The 27,895-nt window shown below is 42.4% G+C and overlaps 1 protein-coding gene and 1 pseudogene across 2 annotated transcripts; both read left to right on the top strand.

Moving 5' to 3' along the window:
* The first annotated feature begins 9,712 nt into the window (after positions 1-9,712).
* On the top strand, positions 9,713-13,520 carry LOC125525160 (subtilisin-like protease SBT3.10; annotated as a pseudogene). Its single transcript, XR_015611541.1, has 10 exons — positions 9,713-9,964; positions 10,056-10,147; positions 10,248-10,345; positions 10,536-10,700; positions 10,795-11,407; positions 11,857-11,924; positions 12,020-12,286; positions 12,391-12,508; positions 12,640-12,811; positions 12,895-13,520. The product of XR_015611541.1 is annotated as a subtilisin-like protease SBT3.10 (transcript).
* A 2,130-nt stretch (positions 13,521-15,650) lies between these two features.
* LOC125520323 (subtilisin-like protease SBT3.9) lies at positions 15,651-19,078 on the top strand. Its single transcript, XM_087535507.1, has 10 exons — positions 15,651-15,807; positions 15,898-15,989; positions 16,104-16,201; positions 16,291-16,455; positions 16,540-17,153; positions 17,372-17,439; positions 17,564-17,836; positions 17,922-18,039; positions 18,166-18,337; positions 18,423-19,078. Exons 1-10 carry the CDS (start codon positions 15,727-15,729, stop codon positions 18,959-18,961), a joined length of 2,220 nt encoding a protein of 739 aa, XP_087391633.1. The 5' UTR covers positions 15,651-15,726; the 3' UTR covers positions 18,962-19,078.
* The last annotated feature ends 8,817 nt before the right edge of the window (positions 19,079-27,895 follow it).

Below are 27,895 nucleotides of genomic sequence, written 5' to 3'. Positions count from 1 at the left end.
TCGGGTGCTAAGCTAGTGGAATGGGTCATGTCAATCAGATCATTCAACTAATGATGTGATCCCCTTAATCAAATGACAACTCTTTGTCCATGGTTAGGAAACATAACCATCTTTGATTAACGAGCTAGTCAAGTAGAGGCATACTAGTGACACTTTGTTTGTCTATGTATTCACACATGTATTATGTTTCCGGTTAATACAATTCTAGCATGAATAATAAACATTTATCATGATATAAGGAAATAAATAATATCTTTATTATTGCCTCTAGGGCATATTTCCTTCAGTCTCCCACTTGCACTAGAGTCGATAATCTAGATTACATAGTAATGATTCTAACACCCATGGAGCCTTGGTGCTGATCATGTTTTGCTCGTGGAAGAGGCTTAGTCAACGGGTCTGCCACATTCAGATCCGTATGTATCTTTGCAAATCTCTATGTCTCCCACCTGGACTAGATCCCGGATGGAATTGAAGCGTCTCTTGATGTGCTTGGTTCTTTTGTGAAATCTGGATTCCTTTGACAAGGCAATTGCACCAGTATTGTCACAAAAGATTTTCATTAGATCCGATGCACTAGGTATGACACCTAGATCGGATATGAACTCCTTCATCTAGACTCCTTCGTTTTCTGCTTCCGAAGCAGCTATGTACTCCGCTTCACATGTAGATCCCGCCACGACGCTTTGTTTAGAACTGCACCAACTGACAGCTCCACCGTTTAATGTAAACACGTATCCGGTTTGCGATTTAGAATTGTCCGGATCAATGTCAAAGCTTGCATCAACGTAACCGTTTACGATGAGCTCTTTGTCACCTCCATATACGAGAAACATATTCTTAGTCCTTTTCAGGTATTTCAGGATGTTCTTGACCGCTGTCCAGTGATCCACTCCTGGATTACTTTGGTACCTCCCTGCTAAACTTATAGCAAGGCACACATCACGTCTGGTACATAGCATTGCATACATGATAGAGCCTATGGCTGAAGCATAGGGAACATCTTTCATTTTTTCTCTATCTTCTGCAGTGGTCGGGCATTGAGTCTGACTCAACTTCACACCTTGTAACACAGGCAAGAACCCTTTCTTTGCTTGATCCATTTTGAACTTCTTCAAAATCTTGTCAAGGTATGTGCTTTGTGAAAGTCCAATTAAGCGTCTTGATCTATCTCTATAGATCTTTATTCCTAATATGTAAGCAGCTTCACCGAGGTCTTTCATTGAAAAACTCTTATTCAAGTATCCTTTTATGCTATCCAGAAATTCTATATCATTTCCAATCAGTAATATGTCATCTACATATAATATCAGAAATGCTACAGAGCTCCCACTCACTTTCTTGTAAATACAGGCTTCTCCGAAAGTCTATATAAAACCAAATGCTTTGTTCACACTATCAATGCGTTTATTCCAACTCTGAGAGGCTTGCACCAGTCCATAAATGGATCACTGGAGCTTGCACACTTTGTTAGCTCCCTTTGGATCGACAAAACCTTCCGGTTGCATCATATACAACTCTTTTTCCAGAAATCCATTCAGGAATGCAGTTTTGACATCCATCTGCCAAATCTCATAATCATAAAATGCGGCAATTGCTAACATGATTCGGACAGACTTAAGCATCGCTACGGGTGAGAAGGTCTCATCGTAGTCACCCCCTTGAACTTATCGAAAACCTTTTGCGACAAGTCGAGCTTTGTAGACAGTAATATTACCGTCAGCGTCAGTCTTCTTCTTGAAGATCCATTTATTCTCAATTGCTTGCCGATCATCGGGCAAGTCAACCAAAGTCCATACTTTGTTCTCATACATGGATCCCATCTCGGATTTCATGGCTTCAAGCCATTTTGCGGAATCTGGGCTCACCATCGCTTCTTCATAGTTCGTAGGTTCATCATGATCTAGCAGCATGATTTCCAGAACAGGATTACCGTACCACTCTGGCGGGGATCTCACTCTGGTTGATCTACGAGGTTCAGTAGTATCTTGTCCTGAAGTTTCATGATCATTATCATTAGATTCCTCACTAATTGGTGTAGGTGTCGCAAAAACAGTTTTCTGCGATGTACTACTTTCCAATAAAGGAGCAGGTACAGTTACCTCATCAAGTTCTACTTTCCTCCCACTCACATCTTTCGAGAGAAACTCCTTCTCTAGAAAGTTTCGGAATTTAGTAACAAAAGTCTTGCCTTCGGATCTGTGATAGAAGGTGTATCCAATAGTTTCCTTTGGATATCCTATGAAGACACATTTCTCCGATTTGGGTTCGAGCTTATCAGGTTGAAGCTTTTTCACATAAGCATCGCAGCCCCAAACTTTCAGAAACGACAACTTTGGTTTCTTGCCAAACCATAGTTCATAAGGCGTCGTCTCAACGGATTTTGATGGTGCCCTATTTAACGTGAATGCGGCCGTCTCTAAAGCATAACCCCAAAACGATAGCGGTAAATCGGTAAGAGACATCATAGATCGCACCATATCTAGTAAAGTACGATTACGACGTTCGGACACACCATTACGCTGTGGTGTTCCGGGTGGCGTGAGTTGCGAAACGATTCCGCATTGTTTCAAATGTACACCAAACTCATAACTCAAATATTCTCCTCCACGATCAGATCGTAGAAACTTTATTTTCTTGTTATGATGATTTTCAAGTTCACTTTGAAATTCTTTGAACTTTTCAAATGTTTCAGACTTATGTTTCATTAAGTAGATATACCCATATCTTCTTAAGTCATCTATGAAGGTGAGAAAATAACGATATCCGCCACGAGCCTCAATATTCATCGGACCACATACATCTGTATGTATGATTTCCAACAAATCTGTTGCTCTCTCCATAGTACTAGAGAACGGTGTTTTAGTCATCTTGCCCATAAGGCACGGTTCACAAGTACCAAGTGATTCATAATCAAGTGGTTCCAAAAGTCCATCAGTATGGAGTTTCTTCATGCGCTTTACACCGATATGACCTAAACGGCAGTGCCACAAATAAGTTGCACCATCATTATCAACTCTGCATTTTTTGGCTTCAACATTATGAATATGTGTGTCACTAATATCGAGATTCAATAAGAATAGACCACTCTTCAAGGGTGCATGACCATAAAAGATATTACTCATATAAATAGAACAACCATTATTCTCTGATTTAAATGAATAACCGTCTCGCATTAAACAAGATCCAGATATAATGTTCATGCTCAACGCAGGCACCAAATAACAATTATTTAGGTCTAATACTAATCCCGAAGGTAGATGTAGAGGTAGCGTGCCGACCGCGATCACATCGACTTTGGAACCGTTTCCCACGCGCATCGTCACCTCGTCCTTAGCCAATCTTCACTTAATCCGTAGTCCCTGTTTCGAGTTGCAAATATTAGCAACAGAACCAGTATCAAATACCCAGGTGCTACTGCGAGCATTAGTAAGGTACACATCAATAACATGTATATCACATATACCTTTGTTCACCTTGCCATCCTTCTTATCCGCCAAATACTTGGGGCAGTTCTGCTTCCAGTGACCAGTCTGCTTGCAGTAGAAGCACTCAGTTTCAGGCTTAGGTCCAGACTTGGGTTTCTTCTCTTGAGCAGCAACTTGCTTGCTGTTCTTCTTGAAGTTCCCCTTCTTCTTCCCTTTGCCCTTTTTCTTGAAACTAGTGGTCTTGTTGACCATCAACACTTGATGCTCCTTTTTGGTTTCTACCTTCGCAGCTTTCAGCATTGCGAAGAGCTCGGGAATAGTCTTATTCATCCCTTGCATACTATAGTTCATCACAAATCTCTTGTAGCTTGGTGGCAGTGATTGGAGAATTCTGTTAATGACGCAATCATCTGGAAGATTAACTCCCATCTGAATCAAGTGATTATTATACCCAGACATTTTGAGTATATGCTCACTGACAGAACTGTTCTCCTCCATCTTGCAGCTATAGAACTTATTGGAGACTTCATATCTCTCAATTCGGGCATTTGCTTGAAATATTAACTTCAACTCCTGGAACATCTCATATGCTCCATGATGTTCAAAACGTCGTTGAAGTCCCGATTCTAAGCCGTAAAGCATGGCACACTGAACTATCGAGTAGTCATCAGCTTTGCTCTGCCAGATGTTCATAACATCTGGTGTTGCTCCAGCAGCAGGCCTGGCACCCAGCGGTGCTTCCAGGACGTAATTCTTCTGTGCAGCAATGAGGATAATCCTCAAGTTACGGACCCAGTCCGTGTAATTGCTACCATCATCTTTCAACTTTGCTTTCTCAAGGAACGCATTAAAATTCAACGGAACAACAGCACGGGCCATCTATCTACAATCAAACATACATAAGCAAGATACTATCAGGTACTAAGTTCATGATAAATTTAAGTTCAATTAATCAAATTACTTAAATAACTCCCACTTAGATAGACATCCCTCTAATCCTCTAAGTGATCACGTGATCCAAATCAACTAAACCATGTCCGATCATCATGTGAGATGGAGTAGTTTCATTGGTGAACATCACTATGTTGATCATATCTACTATATGATTCACGCTCGACCTTTCGGTCTCCGTGTTCCGAGGCCATATCTGTATATGCTTGGCTCGTCAAGTATAACCTGAGTATTCCGCATGTGCAACTGTTTTGCACCCGTTGTATTTGAACGTAGAGTCTATCACACCCGATCATCACGTGGTGTCTCAGCACGAAGAACTTTCGCAACGGTGCATACTCAGGGAGAACACTTCTTGATAATTTAGTGAGAGATCATCTTATAATGCTACTGTCAATCAAAGCAAGATAAGATGCATAAAAGATAAACATCACATGCAATCAATATAAGTGATATGATATGGCCATCATCATCTTGTGCCTGTGATCTCCATCTCCGAAGCACCGTCATGATCACCATCGTCACCGGCGCGACACCTTGATCTCCATCGTAGCATCGTTGTCGTCTCGCCAATCTTATGCTTCCATGACTATCACTACCGCTTAGTGATAAAGTAAAGCATTACAGCGCGATTGCATTGCATACAATAAAGCAACAACCATATGGCTCCTGCCAGTTGCCGATAACTCGGTTACAAAACATGATCATCTCATACAATAAAATTCAGCATCATGTCTTGACCATATCACATCACAACATGCCCTGCAAAAACAAGTTAGACGTCCTCTACTTTGTTTGTTGCATGTTTTACGTGGCTGCTACGGGCTTAAGCAAGAACCAATCTTACCTATGCATCAAAACCACAATGATAGTTTGTCAAGTTGATGCCATTTTAACCTTCGCAAGGACCGGGCGTAGCCACACTTGGTTCAACTAAAGTTGGAGAAACTGACACCCGCCAGCCACCTGTGTGCAAAGCACGGCGGTAGAACCAGTCTCGCGTAAGCGTACACGTAATGTCGGTCCGGACCGCTTCATCCAACAATACCGCCGAACCAAAGTATGACATGCTGGTAGGCAGTATGACTTATATCGCCCACAACTCACTTGTGTTCTACTCGTGCAAATAACATCAAACCATAAAACCTAGGCTCGGATGCCACTGTTGGGTAACGTAGTAATTTCAAAAAATTTCCTACGCACACGCAAGATCATGGTGATGCATAGCAACGAGAGGGGAGAGTGTGATCTACGTACCCTTGTAGATCGACGCGGAAGCGTTGACACAATGTAGAGGAAGTAGTCGTACGTCTTCCCGGTCCAACCGATCCAAGCACCGTTACTCCGGCACCTCCGAGTTCTTGACACACGTACAGCTCGATGACGCACCCCGGGCTCCGATCCAGCAAAGCTTCGGTGGAGGAGTTTCGTCAGCACGACGGCGTGGTGACTATCTTGATGTTTAACCGCCGTAGGGCTTCGCCTAAGCACCGCTACAATATGATCGAGGTGTAATATCATGGAGGGGGGCACTGCACACGGCTAAGTAACGATCACGAAGATCAACTTCTGTGTCCTAGGGTGCCCCCTTGCCCCCGTATATAAAGGAGCCAAGGGGGGGTGCGGCCGGCCCTAGTAGGAGGGGCGCAGGAGGAGTCCTACTACTGGGAGTAGGACTCCCCTCCCTTTCCTTGTCCAAGTAGGAGAGGGAGAAGGAAGGGAGAGAGGAGAGGAAGGAAAGGGGGGCGCCGCCCCTCCCTCCTTGTCCAATTCGGACTAGGGGGAGAGGGGGCGCGCGGCCTGCCCTGGCTGCCTTTCCTCTTCTTCACTTTAGGCCCATGAGGCCCATTAACCCCCCGGGGGGTTCCGGTAACCCCCCGGTTCTCCGGTTTTATCCGAAACATCACAGGAACACTTCCGGTGTCCGAATATATCAATCTTTATGTCTCGACCATTTCGAGACTCCTCGTCATGTCCGTGATCACATCCGGGACTCCGAACAACCTTCGGTACATCAAAATACATAAACTCATAATGAAACTGTCATCGTAACTTTAAGCGTGCGGACCCTACGGTTCGATAACAATGTAGACATGACCGAGACACGTCTCCGGTCAATAACCAACAGCGGGACCTGGATGCCCATATTGGCTCCTACATATTCTACGAAGATCTTTATTGGTCAGACCCCATAACAACATACGTTGTTCCCTTTGTCATCGGTATGTTACTTGCCCGAGATTCGATTGTCGGTATCCAATAACTAGTTCAATCTCGTTACCGGCAAGTCTCTTTACTCGTTCCGTAATGCATCATCCCGCAACTAACTCATTAGTTGCAATGCTTGCAAGGCTTAAGTGATGTGCATTACCGAGAGGGCCCAGAGATACCTCTCCGACGATCGGAGTGACAAATCCTAATCTCGAAATACGTCAACCCAACATGTACCTTTGGAGACACCTGTAGAGCACCTTTATAATCACCCAGTTACGTTGTGACGTTTGGTAGCACACAAAGTGTTCCTCCGGCACACGGGAGTTACATAATCTCATAGTCATAGGAACATGTATAAGTCATGAAGAAAGCAATAGCAACATACTAAACGATCGGGTGCTAAGCTAGTGGAATGGGTCATGTCAATCAGATCATTCAACTAATGATGTGATCCCGTTAATCAAATGACAACTCTTTGTCCATGGTTAGGAAACATAACCATCTTTGATTAACGAGCTAGTCAAGTAGAGGCATACTAGTGACACTTTGTTTGTCTATGTATTCACACATGTATTATGTTTCCGGTTAATACAATTCTAGCATGAATAATAAATATTTATCATGATATAAGGAAATAAATAATATCTTTATTATTGCCTCTAGGGCATATTTCCTTCAGTCGGGACTAACAGACTCACACAGATTGCGCATTCTGTGGTGCAACAGTCCCAAACTGCTTTCATGCCAGACAGAAATATCCTTGAAGGGGTGGTCGTCCTGAATGAAACACTCCATGAAATCCATTCCAAAAAATTAGATGGTGTAATTTTTAAGGTGGATTTTGAGAAAGCGTACGATAAGGTCAAATGGCCATTCCTCCAACAGTCATTGCGTATGAAAGGTTTTGATGAGGCCTGGCGCCGACAGGTTGAATCATTTACGCAAAAAGGTAGTGTGGGAATTAAAGTTAATTATGACATAGGTCATTACTTCCAGACACATAAAGGCCTCATACAAGGAGATCCGATGTCCCCTATCTTGTTTAACATTGTGGTGGATATGTTAGCAATCTTGATAGGAAGGGCTAAGGAAAATGGTCAAGTAGGTGGATTGGTACCTCATCTTATTGATGGAGGTGTATCCATCCTTCAGTACGCTGATGATACAATCATCTTCATGGAGCATGACTTGGCCAAGGCTAGAAATATGAAGCTTGTGTTATGCCTTTTCGAACAATTGACCGGGTTAAAGATTAACTTTCATAAGAGCGAGCTGTTCTGTTTTGGTAGGGCCAAAGATGAACAGGATGCTTATAGGCAATTGTTTGGGTGCGAGTTGGGAGAGTTACCCTTCTCCTACCTGGGGATTCCAATCCACCATCGTAGGCTGACAAACAGAGAGTGGAAGTGCATTGAGGACCGATTTGAGAAGAAACTGAGCTGCTGGAAGGGTAAGCTCATATCATACGGAGGCCGATTAATCCTGATTAATTCGGTGCTCACGAGCATGCCAATGTTTCTCCTATCGTTCTTTGAGGTCCCAGTTGGTGTTAGGAAGAGACTGGACTTCTATCGATCGCGTTTCTTTTGGTAGGGTGATGAGCTTAAAAGAAAATATCGGCTTGCTAAATGGGATATCATCTGTAGACCAAAAGACCAAGGGGGTCTAGGTATTGAGAATCTAGAAGTTAAGAATAAATGCCTTCTTAGCAAGTGGCTGTGGAAGCTCTCATCGGAGACTGATGCTATGTGGGCTCAAATCCTTCGCAGCAAGTACCTCCAGACAAAAACTCTGTCCCAGGTTACAGTCAGGCCGACCGATTCGCCTTTCTGGAAAGGCCTGATGAAAGTCAAACAGGCCTTATTTAATAGGACGAAGTTTGTGATTGGAAACGGCTCGAGTACACGTTTCTGGGAGGATACTTGGCTTGGCGGGACACCCCTGGCCATCCAATATCCGTCTTTGTACCGCATTGTTCAACGACGTGAGGTATTCGTCGCATCGGTCTTTCAGTCTACCCCCCTTAATATCCAGTTCCGACGAACGCTAGCGGGCAACCGTTGGGAAGAATGGCTCCGTCTAGTTAGGAGACTGATGGACGTCCAGCTTTCCCAACAACCCGATGAATTGCGTTGGAAAGTGACTAAGTCTGGAGTATTCATGGTTAAATCAATGTATATTGATGTTATTAATTCGAACTCCATTCCTATGTCTAAGCATGTTTGGGATGTCAAAGTTCCTTTGAAAATAAAAATGTTTATGTGGTTTGTCCATAAACAAGTTATTTTAACTAAGGACAACTTGATAAATCGTAATTAGACATGACCTACTAGGTGTAGTTTCTGCGATCGGGATGAGACTATCAAACACCTCTTTTTTGATTGCCCGTTGGCCAAGGTACTTTGGCAGGCAGTCCACATTGCTTTTAATATCAATCCACCGAATTCTGTTAATGCGTTATTTGGGACTTGGCTTAATGGGATTGAGCCTGGTTTAGCGAGACATATTCGGGTTGGAGTTTGTGCTTTGCTGTGGACTATCTGGGCTTGCAGAAATGATTTGGTCTTTAACAGACTATCATATATACATTTTTTGCAGGTCATATTCCGAACTACGGCACTGATCCGTTCGTGGTCGCTACTCACCCAGACGGAGGCCAGGGAGCATTTGGTTACTGGATCTTTCCGCTGGGAGATGGTACCTCGGGATATCTTCAACCGGTTTGGATAACGGTCATGTAATAGGATAGGTACTTAGTTTCCCTGTCTAATTTGAGCCGGCCGGTTGTGGCATCTTGTCCTGGCTAGTTGGTGTTTCTAGCCTTTATTTGGCTCTGTGTGAGCTTTCTGTACTTTTTTTTACTTTTGGAGACCTTTGGAATCATGTTGGTACTTCTTTATTTGGTTATTAACATGGCCGTATGCATCGTTCTGATGCAGAGGTGGGGGAATCCCCCTTTTCGAAAAAAAGGTCATTACGTCAGACACCAGAATATTTATATCCGGTTAGCTGTTTAATCCTGGCGGACCTGATCAAAGCACGGTGCTTCTTCTATGATGGAAAAGGCACGGTGCTTTGTATACAGACAAGGATCTATATATGGTCTTCCGTTCGGACGTGTGTGTCACCTAGCAAGTAGCAACACAAACAATCCCTTAAAAGGGAAGGAAACAGCTCGCAGACAAATTCGTCTGAACTGTTCTTGTGCCTCCATGCTTGTTCTTGTTCCTGGCTGCTATATATACACACAGGGAGAAGCGATCGAGGGAACACTCTTCTCGAAGCCAGATATGGATTCCAGAACAGCATTCTGCGGCGCTCTGCTACTGCTGGTGACGCTGCTGCCTCTTTCAGCCAGCGCGCCGAGCAAAGTAAGATCCATGCTCGATTCCTCTTCGCACAGCATTTATCTTATCTTCTTTCCCATCTTTTACTGAGAACATTTTCTTGTTGAAATTTCAGCTCTACATTGTGTATATGAGGGAGAAGAAACATGATGACCCGTCCGTGGTCATCGCGTCGCACCATGACATGCTAATATCTGTTTTTGGGAGGTACTACTGGCTATGAGTTTCATGTCGCATCATAGATGTGTTAGCAGGAAACAGTCGTGATTTGCTCACCTCCCTTTTGTTTTATTATTACTTGAAACAGCAAGGATGAAGCCGTGAGGTCGATAGTTTACAGTTACAAGCATGGATTTTCTGGGTTTGCGGCTATGCTAACAAAATCTCAAGCTGTGGCAATCGCAAGTAAGTAATTGTCAACCCTTTTTTTATAAGACGGGGTTAACCCCCCGGCCTCTGCATCATCATTGCAATTTACACAACCATATTTGTTTGGAGTATGATTATTAATTGTCAGTCCTGAGGTGCCATGAGCTTGCTATCTTTATATCAACTTGCATGATCGAAATGAACTAATCAACATATATGAATGTAGAATTTCCTGAAGTTGTCTCTGTGAAGCCTAATATTTTTCACAAAACGCACACAACTCGGAGCTGGGATTTCCTTGGCCTTGACTATAATCAACCGCCACAACAAACGGGGCTCCTCAAAAGAGCAAAGTATGGTGAAGATGTCATTGTGGGTGTGATCGATACAGGTTCGTAATCCCATCCTTAAGTTTAAACCCAAAACATGAGAAATCCCAAGACCAGGAATCAATTAACCCCATGGATGTAAATGCTTCTTTATAGGCATATGGCCTCAATCACGAAGCTTTGATGACAACGGCTATGGCCCGTGCCGGCACGGTGGAAAGGAAAATGCCAGAGTGGCCAGAAGTTCAACGCCACTGGTTGCAACAGAAAGATCATCGGTGCGCGGTGGTATGGCCGTGGCATCAGTGCCGAGTCACTAAAGATCGACTACAAGTCACCTAGGGACCTCAATGGCCATGGCACACACGTCGCCTCAACTATCGCCGGTGGGGAAGTGCAGGGCGTGAGCTATGGAGGCCTAGGCATGGGCGTGGCACGTGGCGGAGCACCACATGCACGACTTGGTATCTACAAGGTGTGCTGGGTGGATGAGGGTTACCCTGACGCGGCGGTCCTTGCTGCCATCGATGACGCCATACATGATGGGGTTGACGTCTTGTCGCTCTCTGTTGGAGGGGTTGGTCAGGAGTACTCTGGGACGTTGCATGCTGTGCAAAGAGGGATCTCCGTCGTGTTCGCCGGAGGGAATGATGGCCCTGTGCCACAGACAGTGACGAATGCCGTGCCATGGGTTACGACGGTGGCCGCTAGCACGATTGACCGGTCTTTTCCGACCCTAATATTGCTTGGGAACAAAGAAAAGCTGATGGTACGTACCAAACAATTTCACTCCTTTGTTTTAAAAAAGTATGTAAATTATTTCTTATATTTTCCATCTCTTAAGAAATATTACAGGGAAGTATTACCTTGCCCTTCTCAAGGAATTGAAAAACCCCATGGAAAATATTAATAATGGATAAAAAAACAGGTGAAAAATGTTATTGGATAAGACGTGCTCCAATCCTGAAATAGTTCATATAAGATAGCATGAATGTGGAGGATTGGTCAATCTGGATTTTTTCCTACAATTTTACTAAATAATAACCTTTTGACTCTCTGAGCACGAAAGTGACGTTCAAACCAACCCGTGGAAAATAAATGGTTTGCTCCTCCTTGAAGCTTTACTTAAATCATTGCTGGTTCTCCACCAACTATATCGTATCTTGTAGCTTTCCTCAGTTAGCTTGTTCTTTAATTTGTGATCAATTTCAAACGCAGGGGCAATCTCTAAATTACAATGCAGCTATGAATAACAGCGGCTCTCAGGCCCTTGTTTTTGCCGGGAGGTAATGAAAGAAACCAGTCTCTTGACGACATTTGATTAATAGTAAATGCCGCGCTTTAGGACAAAACCATGTTCAATTTTAAAACTTTTGAGCAGCTGCGACCCGGAATCACTGGCCTTGGGCAATGTCAAGGGCAAAACCGTCCTTTGTTATGCACCAGAAGAGGCATCGCGGTGGTCGCCCCAGTTAATACTCCCTTATGCCATCAATTACACTATTGAGGCCGGTGCAAAGGGCCTCATCTTCGCACAATACACCGCCAACAATCTTGACAGCCTGGTCGGGTGCGAGGGATTTATGCCTTGCGCTCTGGTGGATTTCGAGATCGCACATCGAATTTCCTCCTACTGGGACATGACTGAGTGAGAATTTGTCGAATTGTTGGAAACTGCAGTGTGAAAATATTTGAACAGTCAGTTTGCCATCTCCTTATACAAGAACTAATTCATGTTTGTCATGTGTCTAGGAATCCGGTGGTGATGGTGTCTCCGGCTGTAAGTGTTGTTGGAAATGGGGTGTTGTCGCCGAGGGTCGCCTCGTTCTCCTCCAGAGGTCCAAGCCTATTGTTCCCTGGCATACTGAAGGTGTATATCATTATCAACTTAAGGCAAATAGTTGAATTTTTGTCACTGTTTGTTTGCTATCTAGCCTCTCTAGTTTTTCAGAATTAAAGACTTACATACCTAATTCATGATAAAAATTAATGTTTTGACAGCCCGACATTACTGCTCCTGGCGTCAACATATTGGCAGCGGTGCGCGGCTCCTACGTGTTCTATTCTGGGACATCAATGGCGTGCCCACATGTCTCCGCAGTGACTGCGATGCTCAAGTCGGTTCACCCTCAGTGGTCACCTGCCATGATCAAATCGGCCATCGTCACCACAGGTAGGAAAGTAATAACCAAAATACGTCAAAATAACTCATTTGAATATATGACTAACTTGATGATTCCTTGGCATTGGTTGAAGCATCTGTGATCGATCGTTTTGGCATGCCAATCCAAGCAGAAGCAGTCCCAAGGAAACTAGCCGACCCCTTCAACTTTGGTGGTGGACACATTGACCCAAATAGAGCCGTTGACCCTGGCTTGGTTTACGACGTTGATGCAAGGGAGTACAACAAGTTTTTCAACTGCACCCTTGGATATTTAGGCGGCTGTGAGTCCTACTACCTCAATCTCAACCTCCCGTCAATTGCCGTGCCAGACCTCAAGGACCGTGTCATGCTTCGGCGCACCGTGACTAACATTGGGCCAGCGGAAGCAACATATCATTTAGTGGTTGAAGCTCCAGCGGGGATAGACGTGTCCGTAGAGCCATCTGTGATCAATTTCACCCAAAGCACTAGTAAAAGCGTGACGTTTATGGTGACATTCACAACAAGGCAGAGAGTACAAGGAGGATACACTTTCGGGAGCTTGACATGGTCAGACGGAAGTACCCACTCAGTGAGAATTCCTATTGCGGTACGGACTGTGATACAAGACTTTGTTGCAGATACATCTTAAGCTCATATTCTTTGTATTATACACATAATTTATGTATTCATGTGGTTGGCATAAGAAAATGTAGAAGAAACACTTTAATTTTGTACATCATCACAGGAAATGTTATACTGGAATAAAATACGATTCTTTGCTAAGGAGAGGTTTATTCACAAACTTTTACGAAAAATGAATTAATGAGAAAACCACGGATCATATCGACATGAAATAGATTAAGGGAGAACGAATGATCAAATCTCCGGAACCTTTCTTTCTGGATGAAAACGTTTCTAAACTGGAAGTGAAAAGAAATAAACACGATCAAATTTTCTTAGCTGGGCCAAAATCACCGAATTCATGAATGGCTGCTAATGTCCAAAATGCTCGTGTTAGTACATTGAAGTTAATTTAGATTTACATTGTAGTTTGCACGATTTCCTTTGTGATATCAAAATTTTTATGCCTTGTTGTCCTTGGGTCCAAACGTCAAGATCCTTATTTTTGCGTTTGTCAATTAATTGTTCTGAGCGCCCATGTCCATTTTAATTCTATTGCTCCAGATAGGATTCTTTGGCGGGTGAAAATAATAATCTAATACACATGAAAAATAGTTTAATAAAATTCAGTTTCACATTCCTTTTGTAATGATGGATTATCCCCCACCCTTACCTCGTCCTCGGTATGTCTCTTCCGATTTGAGTATCATTGACCTTAATGCCCCACTCCTCACGCTGGCTATGGAGGAGGTTGTGTGAGCCACCCGCGTGGGGATCCAATGGTTGTCTCCCATCAACTCCTTCCGTCTATCAATTTCTCTTGGCGTTCTAAGTTCCACGAAATTTATGCCATATTATCCTGACACTTGACGGTCGACACCATCGCTAATCCTCGTCTAGGAGGGTTGTCGAGAGGTTGATTCTGCACACTAAGAGGGAGTTCCACCGCCATCAACTCTTTTCCTCTCATCTCCATCATGTTTCTTCCATCCATATGCAAGTAATCTGTTGTAGGCACGTGGATGGGAATTTGACGATGCCAATCATATAGTAGTGCTAAGATTATAGGGTTTTGATACAACTTTGTTATGCTTAATGTCTACTAATAGGGCCCAAGTAATGTGGTATCATATATTAACCATATAAGTTTTCATGACGCCAATGTGTCTGGATTGTACCTGCAAGTGTGGTATGTACCTATTATAGCCTCAAAAGTGACCCCGAGGGTGACCGGGATATCAATGGGGAGTGGATTTGATGTTTCCATGTATTCACGAAGTGTTAATGTGTTGGTACGGTTGTCTCACAAAATGACGCCTTAATTACCCTTTGTTTAAACTATGATCACCGTGACATGGGAGGGTAGGACTATAGATGCTGGGCAAGCTCTTGTTCTTATACATAAGCAAGTTCAACTACATACTAATACATGCCTACAAAAGTAGGAGAACATGAGCTTGGTTTTACATGCTTTGTTATGTGCACTATGATATGATTGATGATGTCTATGTAACGTCCCAATATCCATTCTCGGGCCTATGTTTTCCATAAATGTGTGTTCTCTTTAAATACTTGTTAGTTGGCTTTCTCAGTGAAAGAATTGAAAACCATGAGACGAGCTTAGAGAGGCGACCACATCACACTATGTCGGCTCGAATTACTGGATTTATATAATGTAATAGCTGGAGAAACGGATCAGCAAAACCAGTCTTTGCCCTTCTAAATTTATTTTTCGAAGAAAAAGTCTCTTGGAACTTTATTTGAAAACAGGCAAAGTTACATCTTTGAGTACATGCGATTATAGGAAAGTTGACGGGTCTATATCCTTGACGTGCCCATGGAATATTTGAATGTGTCACGTTTGTCAACTTTGTTACGTATTACCTATACCGCCCGCGTTTGTAGAACGATTAAGACGCATGTGGAATGATTAAGACCCATGTGCAAAGCCGTGGAAGCTTGTTTGAAAGTCGACCAGGTCATTGCACGAGAGAGCATATAATTAATTAAGATCTATATCCGGTTTGGTACTAATAGCCGCCAGGACCTGATCAAAGCATGGTGCTTCTTCCTCATTACAAAAAGCACGGGGATTCCTATATAGACAAAAGGATTAGTCTTTGCTCCTCACGCGTGTGTGTCGCTGTCACCTAACTAACAACACTGAAACATTCCCTCTGAAATGAGAAAAAAGACACTCAAACAAATTGGTTTGAACTGTTCTTGCACCCCATCCTTATTGCTCCTGGCTGCTATATAGACATACAAACCGAACGAGGGAACACAAACACAACAACATAGCACTCTTCTCCAAGCAAGATATGGATTCCAGAACAGCATTCTGCGGCGCTCTCCTACTGCTGGTAATACTGCTGCCTGTTTCAGCTAACGCGTCGAGTAAAGTAAGATACACACCCGAGTCCTCTCTCAATTTGCTTTCTTTCCTGATATCTGTTTTTTGTTGAGAACTTATGCGACAAAATGAATTTCAGCTCTACATCGTGTATATGGGGGAGAAGAAGCATGATGACCCATCCATGGTCACCGCGTCTCACCGTGACATGCTAACCTCTGTTTTTGGGAGGTACTGTAACTAGCTACCAATTCATTTTGTTCAAAACAAAAACAATGAGGAGTTCATGTTGCATCGTCGACGTATTAGTCGTGATTTGCTCACCCTCATTTTACTTGACAACAGCAAGGATGAAGCCTTGAGGTCGATAGTTTACAGTTACAAGCATGGATTTTCTGGTTTTGCGGCGATGCTCACCGAGTCTCAGGCTGAGACAATCGCAAGTAAGTGATTGTCAGTCCTATAGGCTCCTACCTATCATCGTATCTACTTGCATGACCGACAAGAACTAATCAACATATTTTGGATGTAGAATTCCCAGAAGTTGTCACGGTGAAGCCTAACACTTATCACGAAACGCACACAACTCGGAGCTGGGACTTTCTTGGCCTTGACCATAACCAAGCAAGACAACAACCCGGCCTACTCAGAAAAGCAAAGTATGGTGAAGATGTCATCGTGGGTGTGATCGATACAGGTTTGCAGTCCGACCCCTCAAGCGTAAATCCTGAATATGAGAAATTCCGATACCGAATCAATTGATTCCCATGCTTATTTATAGGCATATGGCCTGAATCACGAAGCTTTGATGACAATGGGTATGGCCCTGTGCCGGCACGGTGGAAAGGGAAATGCCAGACTGGTCAGGATTTCAACGCCACAAGTTGCAACAAAAAGATCATCGGTGCGCGGTGGTATGGGCGTGGAATTAGTGACGAGGTGCTAAACAGAAACTATAAGTCGCCTAGGGACATTGAAGGCCATGGCACACACGTCGCGTCGACCATCGCTGGCAGGGAAGTGCAGGGCGTGAGCTACGGAGGCCTAGGCATGGGCGTGGCACGCGGCGGGGCGCCACGTGCGCGGCTCAGTATCTACAAGGTGTGTTGGTTGGGTGGGAGTTGCCCTGAAGCAGCGGTCCTCGCGGCTATCGATGATGCTATGCATGACGGTGTGGACGTCTTGTCGCTCTCGATTGCTGGGGCTGGTCACGAGTTTCCTGGGACGCTGCATGCTGTGCAAAGAGGGATCTCTATCGTGTTCGCCGGAGGGAATGATGGCCCTGTGCCACAAACGGTGGCTAATGCCCTACCGTGGGTTACAACGGTGGCCGCTAGCACGATTGACCGGTCTTTCCCGACCTTGATATCGCTCGGAAACAAAGAAAAGCTTGTGGTACGTGCATGCTACAAACAAACATTCTCCAAGTATTTATTTGGTCTGAGGAAATGATAGATCCGGGGCTATAAAATTGGTTTTATAGTTTTTGACAAATTAACTTGATTCGTCTCAGAGCGTGGAAACAAACAAAAAGTACATTTAGCTCGTCCCTGAAGCCAGCTTTCCCTGATTCCTTTAGTTACTTATTAATGTGTGCTTGATTCGAAATACAGGGGCAATCTCTTCACAACAATGCATCTGTGATCAGCGGCAACTTTAAAGACCTTGTTTATGCCGGGAGGTAATGAAATAAAACTTCTGTAGTTATGCATCTGTAATCACTTGACGCATTTGTTGTAGTTGTCCACTTTTGTAACCACGATTTAGTGTTTTATCAACTATACTGAATTACAACTTCTGCGCAGCTGTGACACGGAGTCGTCACTGGCATTGAGCAACGTCACCGGTAAAATCGTCCTATGCTATCAACCCGTGGCAGCGAGAAGCATGCCGCCTCGACAAGCACTTCCCATAGCCATCAATCTCACCACCATGGCTGGCGCCAAGGGCCTCATATTTGCACAGTACACTACTAACCTCCTCGACTTCCTGCCTTTGTGTAGGGGCGTTATGCCCTGTGTAGTGGTGGATTTTGAGATCGCACAACGAATTGCCTCCTATTGGAGTTGGGACAAAGGGTGAGTGCATGTCGTGTTGTCTGAAACAGACTTGAATGCGTTTTCTTCTTCTCCGGAAACTCATGCCAGTCACGTGTCATGCTAGGAATGCGGTGGTGAAGGTGTCACCTGCCATGACCGTTGTCGGAAAAGGGGTGTTGTCGCCGAGGGTCGCCTCATTCTCGTCGAGAGGTCCAAGCATGTTGTTCCCTAGCATACTCAAGGTATATATCATTCTCAATTTCTTAACTTGAGACAATTGTTGCCATTGTCTTGTTTGTTACCTAGCCTTCCTAATTTTTCTTAACTTACGACTTCTTAACTAATTCTCAATACACATGTTTGAACAGCCCGACATTGCTGCACCTGGCGTCAGCATCTTGGCAGCGGACCGCGACTCCTACGTGTTCAAATCCGGGACATCCATGGCGTGCCCGCATGTCTCCGCTGTGACCGCACTGCTCAAGTCGGTTCACCCTGGCTGGTCACCTGCCATGATCAAGTCTGCCATCGTCACCACAGGTGTGAACATTGAAATACAAAAAATACATGAAAACAATTCGTCAAAATATAAAACTGATTTGATTGTTTCTTGTCTTGGTTGCAGCATCTGTGACTGATCGTTTTGGCATGCCAATCCAAGCAGAAGCGGTCCCAAGGAAACTAGCTGACCCCTTCGACTTTGGTGGTGGACACATAGACCCAGATAGAGCTGTTGACCCTGGCTTGGTTTATGACGTGGATGCAAGAGAGTACAACAAGTTTTTGAACTGCACTCTTGGATATTTAGATGGTTGTGAATCCTACTACCTCAATCTCAACCTCCCGTCAATTGTCGTGCCGGACCTCAAGGACCATGTCATGCTTCGGCGCACTGTGACTAACGTTGGGCCAGCGGAAGCAACATATCATTTAGTGGTTGAAGCTCCAGCTGGTATAGATGTGTCGGTAGAACCATCTATGATTACTTTCACCAAAGGAAGCAGTAGAAGCGCAACATTTATGGTGACATTCACCACAAGGCAGAGAGTGCAAGGAGGATACACTTTCGGGAGCTTGACATGGTCAGACGGAAGTACCCACTCAGTTCGAATTCCGGTTGCTGTAAGGACTGTGATACAAGACTTTGTTGCGGATACCGCCTAAACTCGTATCTTGTTATTGTAAACCTTCTTTGTGTATTCATGTAGGCCACATACAAAAATGTAGGAGAAACACTCCGTATCGAATTTATACATCATAAAAAAATGTTAAATAAAAATAGTATGATTCTTCTTTGCAAAAGTTTGGTTTCTTCACAAACTTGTTCAAAAATTGCAGTTAATAAGAAATATCGGATCATATATATCATTGACATGAACTAGAGTAAGGGACAACCATGGATGTAAAGCTCACAAACCTTTCTTTCTTGATGAAAACTTTGTTGAACTGAAAGTGAAAAGAAATCAACACAACCGAAATTTCTTTGCTGGGAAAATATCACTGAATTCATAGATGGCTGCCAATGTCTAAAATGCTCGTGTAGTACACTGAAATTAACTTATGTTTATATTATTATCAGATTTTGCACAATTTTCTTTGTACTATCGTGATCAATATTCATCGGTATTGGCGTCCAGACTTGAAGATCCTTATTTTTGCAGTTGCTCATTCCATTGTCCCGACCACCCATGTCCTTTGATTCTACTCCTCTAGACATGGTTCTTAGCCAGGTAAAAATAAATAAACACATGACAATTATGATAATACATTTATGTTTCACACTCATTTTCTATTGATGGATTATCCACCACAATCACCCCCGTCCCCTGAGGTCTCTTCTGATTTGAGTATTATTGACGTTGATGTTCCATTTGCCTTCATGCTTACCTTCAGTGGCAGCATAAATGCATATAGCAATTTGGGAGTATTGAAAGTTTTTTCCCGCAACTGGCATGAGCATTGTCTTCTCATAAAGAAAAGAATGTACAAATTGGCATGCTTGTGAAAGAAAAGAAAAAAGACATGCCAGAACCCACAAAAATACTCTGCCTCATCAGCAGTTGAATTGTGCTTCACACATTAGAAACTGCTCGTATCAGTTAGGATTTGGCTCACAAATTAACAACTGCCCAAGTTCGACACGACTGCCCTGAAAACAACCCATCGTGCCCCAGCAGATCAAATTTAGCAATCAAGGCGAGGTCGCTAAGCCCAGTGTGACAACGGCATGATAAGGTCAGGCGTGTCGATTTGCGGGCCACCTTTTTCCAGAAAGGAAGTTGAAACTTTCGGTCAGGGCCGGCCCTGGGCCAGGGCAGCAGGGGCGACGGCCCGGGCCCAGCCAAACTAGGGGCCCTGACCCGTGCTGCAGTGTGTGTATAGTAGATGGGACTGGTCTAGCAGGTGGCTGTTGGCCCGCTAGTGCTCCGCGATGGCCGGCCAAAAAATGAAATATTTTCTCTCCCTAATCCATATTAGGCAAAGTGAAGAGGTATGGACATGTGTGAACAAGATAAATAATTGCAAAGTATTCACGTGAATATATGTGAACCCATTTAATTTGTGTTTTTAAATTTTAAAAAACCATAGCTTTCGAGCAGTGCATCGAAATTAAGATCCGTTTTCATTGTTGGAACCCTCGCGGCGTGCTCTTCGAAACTAGATCCAGCATGGGTATGTTTCGACGAAATTTTTTTTGTGTAATTTTGTCCATGTTTTGTGTAACTGGCTAGTCGTCGATGTGCAACTACCTTAGAGATGTGAAACTTTTCTCCTACTATGTAGACATGCAATTTTCCTTTATGGTACCTCCAGCCCCAAACTGCCTCTTTCTAGTGAGATGTGCAACTTCGTATGTTGCCCAGGCCAACTTCATAGTAGTTGATGTGCAACTTTCCCCCGCCCGTGGATGTGCTTCACTGTTTGCTGCATCGGCCAACATACTAACAGTGGATGTGCAACTTCGAATACTGCAACGGCCAACTATCTAACAGTGATGTGCAACTTTCTCTCATACCCCCATGGATGTGTAGTTTCCCTACTATCACCCGGCCCAAACCACCCCTGCTAGTGAGATTTGTAACTTTAGCACTCTGTTTATATGCAACTTTTCATTACCCTCATGAATGTCAATTTTTGACCATTCAACTATCTCTGCCTATGAGATGTGCAACTTCGTATGTTTCCCTGGCCAACCACCTAGCAGACTATGTGCAACTCTGTTTGTTGCCCCCGCCAACTGAAAGTACATGTCCACAAATAGGGAGGGGAAGGAGTTGCACAATGACTAATAGATAGTTGGATTGAATAATAGACTAAGTTGCACATATTGCTTGCAGGGGTAGGGGGTAGGGTGTGCCAACAGTAAACGAACTACACATCCACATGTAGAGAGGAGGGTTGCACATGGACTACTAGGTAATTGATCGAGACGGTAGACTAGTTGCACATCAATGTTGTCATAGTTGCTAGATAGCAATCTCATAGGAAGTTGAATCATGCAGATCTAAAAATTGGTTTTCGAAAAAGTTGCACGATGTTGCACTAAGGTTGCACAATACAGTACTAAAGTTGCACCATATAGCATCAAAGTTCGCATAAAAACATTTCGCCGAAACATACCCATGCAGGATCTAGTTTGAAAGATCTCATCATGAGGAATCCAATGGTGAAGATGGATCTGAATTCCGGTGCGTGGTTTGAAAGATATGACTTTTTAAAAATTTGAAAACAGAAATAAATATGCGTGGATCTATTTTTTCTTCACATGTGACAAGTCTGACCGCATTTAATGCCAGCAATCACATGCACTAGCGGACAAAACATATACACATGCATGCAACACAGCGGCCGCTTGATTTCTCCAACTAGCGCGCGCACACGTTTTAGATTTCAGGTAGTAGATGATATAGGCCCTGATGAATTCGTGAATGAAAATAAAAAAGAAAAAGTTTGTAGGCTGAGAGGCCCATCATCCAACTTCCAACAAAATCCCAATTGCCAAGAGGCCCGAAGAAGGTACGCACGCACAGCGGCGAGGCGGCGATTCCTCATCAGTCTCCATGCCGGTTCGTTTTCTCGCTCGCCTCGCAGATCGGGCTGCCGGATGCTTGCAGGAAAGAAAGGTAAGTACATCTAGATAAATTTCTCTTTTCTTTGCCCTCAATATTAATCTAGCTAGTGATTAATCTATATTCTTCCTTTTACAACAGTATAGAGGCGTTGGAGACTTGGAGTGGAGTTCGTGTGTTGCCGACTTGCTCCTTGATACGTCTCCAACGTATCTATAATTTTTTATTGTTTCATGCTATTATATTATCTGTTTTGGATGTTTAATGGGCTTTAATATACCTCTTTATATTATTTTTGGGACTAACCTATTAACCAAAGGTCCAGTGCAAATTACTGTTTTTTTGCCTATTTCAGTGTTTCGCTGAAAAGGAATATCAAACGGAATCCAAACGGAATAAAACCTTCGGAAGAGTTGTTTTTGGAACAAACATGACCCAGGAGACTTGGAGTGGACGTCAAGAAAGAAGCGAGGAGGCCACGAGGCAGGAGGGCGCGCCCAGGGGGGTAGGCGCGCCCCCCACCCTCGTGGGCCCCTCGCAGCTCCATTGACGTACTTCTTCCTCCTATATATACTTATATACCCCAAAAGCATCCAGGAGCACCACGAAACCATATTTCCACCGCCGCAACCTTCTGTACCTGTGAGATCCCATCTTGGGGCCTTTTTCGGCGCTCTGCCGGAGGGGGAATCGATCATGGAGGGCATCAACATCAACACCATAGCCTCTCCGATGATGTGTGAATAGTTTACCACAGACCTTCGGGTCCATAGTATTAACTAGATGGCTTCGTCTCTCTCTTTGGATCTCAATACAAAGTTCTCCTCGATTCTCTTGGAGATCTATTCGATGTAATTCTTTTTGCGGTGTGTTTGTCGAGATCTGATGAATAGTGGGTTTATGATCTAGATTACCTATGAACAATATCTTTGCAAGTCTCTTCGAATTATCAGTTTGGTTTGGCCAACTAGATTGATCTTTCTTACCATGGAAGAAGTGCTTAGCTTTGGGTTCAATCTTGTGGTGTCCTTTCCCAGTGACAGCAGGGGCAGCAAGGCATGTATTGTATTGTTGCCATCGAGGATAAAAAGATGGGGTTTATATCATATTGCTTGAGTTTATCTCTCTACATCATGTCATCTTGCCTAATGCGTTACTTATGAACTTAATACTCTAGATGCATGCTGGATAGCGGTTGATGTGTGGAGTAATAGTAGTAGATGCGGAATCGTTTCGGTCTACTTGTCGCGAACGTGATGCCTATATACATGATCATGCCTAGATATTCTCATAACTATGCGCTTTTCTATCAATTTCTCAGCAGTAATTTGTTCACCCACCGTAGAATTTGCTATCTTGAGAGAAGCCACTAGTGAAACCTATGGCCCCCGGGTCTATCTTCCATCATATTATTTTCCTATCAACTTGCTATTTCTATTTTGCGATCTTTATTTTCCAATCTATACAACAAAAATACCAAAAATATTGATCTTATTATTTTTATCAGATCTCAGTTTCGTAAGTGGCCGTGAAGGGATTGAAAACCACTTTATCGCGTTGGTTGCGAGGTTCTTGTTTGTTTTTGCAGGTACTAGGCGACTTGCGTGTAATCTCCTATTGGATTGATACCTTGGTTCTCAAAAACTAAGGGAAATACTTATGCTACTGTGCTGCATCACTCTTTCCTCTTCAAGGGAAAACCAACGCAAGCTCAAGAGGTAGCAAGAAGGATTTCTGGCGCCGTTGCCGGGGAGGTTGCACCAAGTCAAGTCAAGATTTGATCTCTCGTCAACAAGCCATTTCTGGCACCGTTGTCGGGGAGATCTACGCACAAGTCAAGACATACCAAGTACCCATCACAAACTCTTATCCCTCGCATTACATTATTTGCCATTTGTCTCTCATTTTCCTCTCCCCCACTTCACCCTTGCCGTTTTATTCGCCCTCTTTTTAGTCCGCCTCTTTTCAGTTCGTCTCCTTTTGTTTGCCTCTTGTTTGCTTGTGTGTTGGATTGATTGTTTGTCATGATGGCTCAAGATGATACTAAATTGTGTGACTTCTCCAATACGAACAATAATAATTTTATTAGTACTCCGATTGCTCCTCTTACCGATGTTGAATCTTGTGAAATTAATACTGTTTTGCTGAATCTTGTCATGAAAGATCCATTTTCTAGTCTTCCTAGTGAAGATGGCGCTACCCATCTAAACAGCTTTGTTGATTTATGTGATATGCAAAAGAAGAAATATATGGATAATGATATTGTTAAATTGAAGCTATTTCTGTTTTCGCTTAGAGATCATGCTAAAACTTGGTTTTCGTCTTTGCCTAAAAATAGTAAATATTCATGGAATAAGTGTAAAGATGCTTTTATCTCTAAGTATTTTCCTCCCGCTAAGATCGTCTCTCTTAGAAACGATATCATGAATTTTAAGCAACTTGATCATGAGCATGTTGCACAATCATGGGAGAGGATGAAATTAATCGTACGCAATTGCCCTACTCATGGATTAAATATATGGAAGATCATACAATTTTTTTATGCCGGATTGAATTTTGCTTCTAGAAATCTTTTAGATTCGGCCGCAGGAGGCACTTTTATGGAAATCACTTTAGTATAACCTACCAAACTCCTAGACAATATTATGGTTAATTATTCTCAATGGCACACCAAAAGATCTACTAGTAAAAAGGTTCAGGCTATAGAAGAAATTAATGTTTTGAGTGGAAAGATGGATGAACTTATGAAATTATTTGCTAATAAGAGTGTTTCTTCTGACCCTAATGATATGCCTTTGTCTACTTTGATTGAGAATAATAATTAATCTATGGATGTGAATTTTGTTGGTAGGAACAATTTTGGTAACAACGCTTATAGAGGAAACTTTAATCCTAAGCCGTTTCCTAGTAATTCCTCTAATAATTATGGTAATTCCTACAACAACTCTTATGGAAATTTTAATAATATGCCCTCTGATTTTGAGACTAGTGTTAAAGAATTTATGATTTCTCAAAAGAATTTCAATGCTTTGCTTGAAGAAAAATTGCCTAAGATTGATGAGTTGGCTAGGAACGTGGATATAATTTCTCTTGATGTTGATTCTTTGAAACTTAGATCTATTCCACCTAAACATGATATCAATGAGTCTCTCAAAGCCATGAGAATTTCCATTGATGAGTGCAAAGAAAGAACCGCTAGGATGCGTGCTAAAAAGGATTGCCTTATAAAAGTGTGTTCTTCTAGTTTTCACGATAATAAGGATGAAGATCTAAAAGTGATTGATGTGTCTCCTATTAAATCTTTGTTTTGCAATATGAATCTTGATAATGATGGGACTGGAGATGAGTCAACTTTAGCTAAAAGGCGTCCCAATGATTCAGAGTTTTTAGATCTTGATGCAAAAATTGGTAAAAGTGGGATTAAAGAGGTCAAAACTTTACATATCAATGAACCCACTATTTTGGATTTCAAGGAATTTAATTATGATAATTCCTCTTTGATAGATTGTATTTCCTTGTTGCAATCCGTGCGAAATTCTCCTCATGCTTACGATCAAAATAAAGCTTTAATGAAATCTTATGAAGAAAAGCTTGAATTAGAAGTTTTTATCCCTAGAAAACTTTATGATGAGTGGTAACCTACTATTAAAATTAAAATTAAAGATCCTGAATGATATGCTTTATGTGATTTGGGTGCTAGTGTTTCCACGATTCCAAAAACTTTCTGTGATGTGTTAGGTTTGCGTGAATTTGATGATTGTTCTTTAAATTTGCACCTTGCGGATTCCACTATTAAGAAACCTATGGGAAAGATTAATGATGTTCTTATTGTTGCAAATAGGAATTATGTCCCCATAAATTTCATTGCTCTTGATATAGATTGGAATCCTACATGTCCTATTATTCTTGGTAGACCTTTTCTTAGAACGATTGGTGCAATTATTGATATGAAAGAAGGAAACATTAGATTCCAATTTCCGTTAAGGAAAGGCATGGAACACTTTCCTAGAAAGAAAATTAAATTACCTTATGAATCTATTATGAGAGTCACTTATGGACTGCATACCAAAGATGACAATACCTAGATCTATTCTTGTTTTTATGCCTAGCTAGGGGCGTTAAACGATAGCGCTTGTTGGGAGGAAACCTAATTTTATTTTTGTTTCTTTCTTTTAGATTCAGTTTAGTAATAAATAATTCATCTAGCTTCTGTTTAGATGTGGTTTTATGCTTTTAATTAGTGTTTGTGCCAAGGAGAACCTTTGGGAAGACCTGGGAGAAGTTTTTGCGATCTTGCTGTAAAAAACAGAAACTTTAGCGCTCACGAGATTTGCTGCCATTTTTATTGGACAGTGCGATTACGTTGATTCTTTTTGCAGATGATTAATAGACAAATTCCTCACGTCCACCAATTTATTTCAGAATATTTGGGGTTACAGAAGTATTCGAAACCTACAGATTACTACACACTGTCCTGTTTTTGACAGATTCTGTTTTTCGTGTGTTGTTTGCTTATTTTGATGAATCTATGGCTAGTATCGGGGGGTATGAACCATAGAGAAGTTGGAATACAGTAGGTTTAACACCAATATAAATAAAGAATGAGTTCATTATAGTACCTTGAAGTGGTGGTTTGTTTTCCTATACTAACGGAGCTCATGAGATTTTCTGTTGAGTTTTGTGTTGTGAAGTTTTCAAGTTTTGGATAAAGATTTGATGGATTTTGAAACAAGGAGTGGCAAGAGCCTAAGCTTGGGGATTCCCAATGCACCCCAAGGTAAAATTAAAGGAAAACCAAAAGCCTAAGCTTGGAGATGCCCCGGAAGGCATCCCCTCTTTCGTCTTCGTCTATCGGTAACTTTACTTGAGGCTATATTTTTATTAACCACATGATATGTGTTTTGCTTGGAGCGTCTTGTATGATTTGAGTCTTTGCTTTTTAGTTTACCACAATCATCCTTGCTGTACACACCTTTTGGAGAGACACACATAAATCGGAATTTATTAGAATACTCTATGTGCTTCACTTTTATCTTTTGAGCTAGATAATTTTGCTCTAGTGCTTCACTTATATCTTTAAGAGCACGGTGGTGGTTTTATTTTATAGAAATTATTGATCTCTCATGCTTGACTTATATCATTTTGAGAGTCTTTTAGAACTGCATGGTAATTTGCTTTGGCTATAAAATTATTCCTAATATGATAGGCATCCAAGATAGTTATAATAAAAACTATCATAAAAAGTGCATTGAGTACTATGAGAAGTTTGATACTTGATGATTGTTTTGAGATATGAAGATGGTGATGTCGGAGTCATGCTAGTTGAGTAGTTGTGAATTTGAGAAATACTTGTTCTAAAGTTTGTGATTCCCGTAGCATGCACGTATGGAGAACCGTTATGTGAAGAAGTCTGAGCATGATTTATTTATTGATTGTCTTCCTTATGAGTGGCGGTCGGGGACGAGTGATGGTCTTTTTCTACCAATCTATCCTCCTAGGAGCATGCGCGTAGTACTTTATGTTGATAACTAATAGATTTTTACAATAAGTATGTGAGTTCTTTATGACTAATGTTGAGTCCAAGGATTATGCGCACTCTCACCCTTCCACCATTGCTAGCCTCTCTAGTACCGCGCAACTTTCGCCGGTACCATAAACCCACCATATACCTTCCTCAAAACAGCCACCATACCTACCTATTATGGCATTTCCATAGCCATTCCGAGATATATTGCCATGCAACTTACCACCGTTCCGTTTGTTATGACACGCTTCATCATTTTCATATTGCTTTGCATGATCATGTAGTTGACATCGTATTTGTGGCAAAGCCACCTTTATAATTCTTTTATACATGTCACTCATGAGTCATTGCACATCCCGGTACACCGCCGGAGGCATTCACATAGAGTGATATTTTTTTCTATGTCTCAAGTTGTAATTTTTTGAGTTGTAAGTAAATAAAAGTGTGATGATCATCATTATTAGAGCATTGTCCCAAGTGAGGAAAGGATGATGGAGACTATGA

The sequence above is a fragment of the Triticum urartu genome, chromosome 7A, assembly GCF_056163025.1.
Source record: "Triticum urartu cultivar PI428250 chromosome 7A, HENAU_Tu73, whole genome shotgun sequence".
Lineage (NCBI taxonomy): Eukaryota > Viridiplantae > Streptophyta > Magnoliopsida > Poales > Poaceae > Triticum > Triticum urartu.
The sequence above is the reverse complement of the archived record's forward strand: the minus strand, read 5'-3'. Positions and strand labels throughout refer to the sequence as shown.

Coding starts and splice junctions, on each gene's coding strand:
- LOC125520323 (XM_087535507.1), top strand. CDS start 15,727: ATGGATTCCAGAACAGCATTCTGCGGCGCTCTCCTACTGCTGGTAATA. Junction 17,154..17,371: donor GAAACAAAGAAAAGCTTGTG/GTACGTGCATGC, acceptor TTCGAAATACAG/GGGCAATCTCTTCACAACAA. Junction 17,440..17,563: donor GACCTTGTTTATGCCGGGAG/GTAATGAAATAA, acceptor ACTTCTGCGCAG/CTGTGACACGGAGTCGTCAC.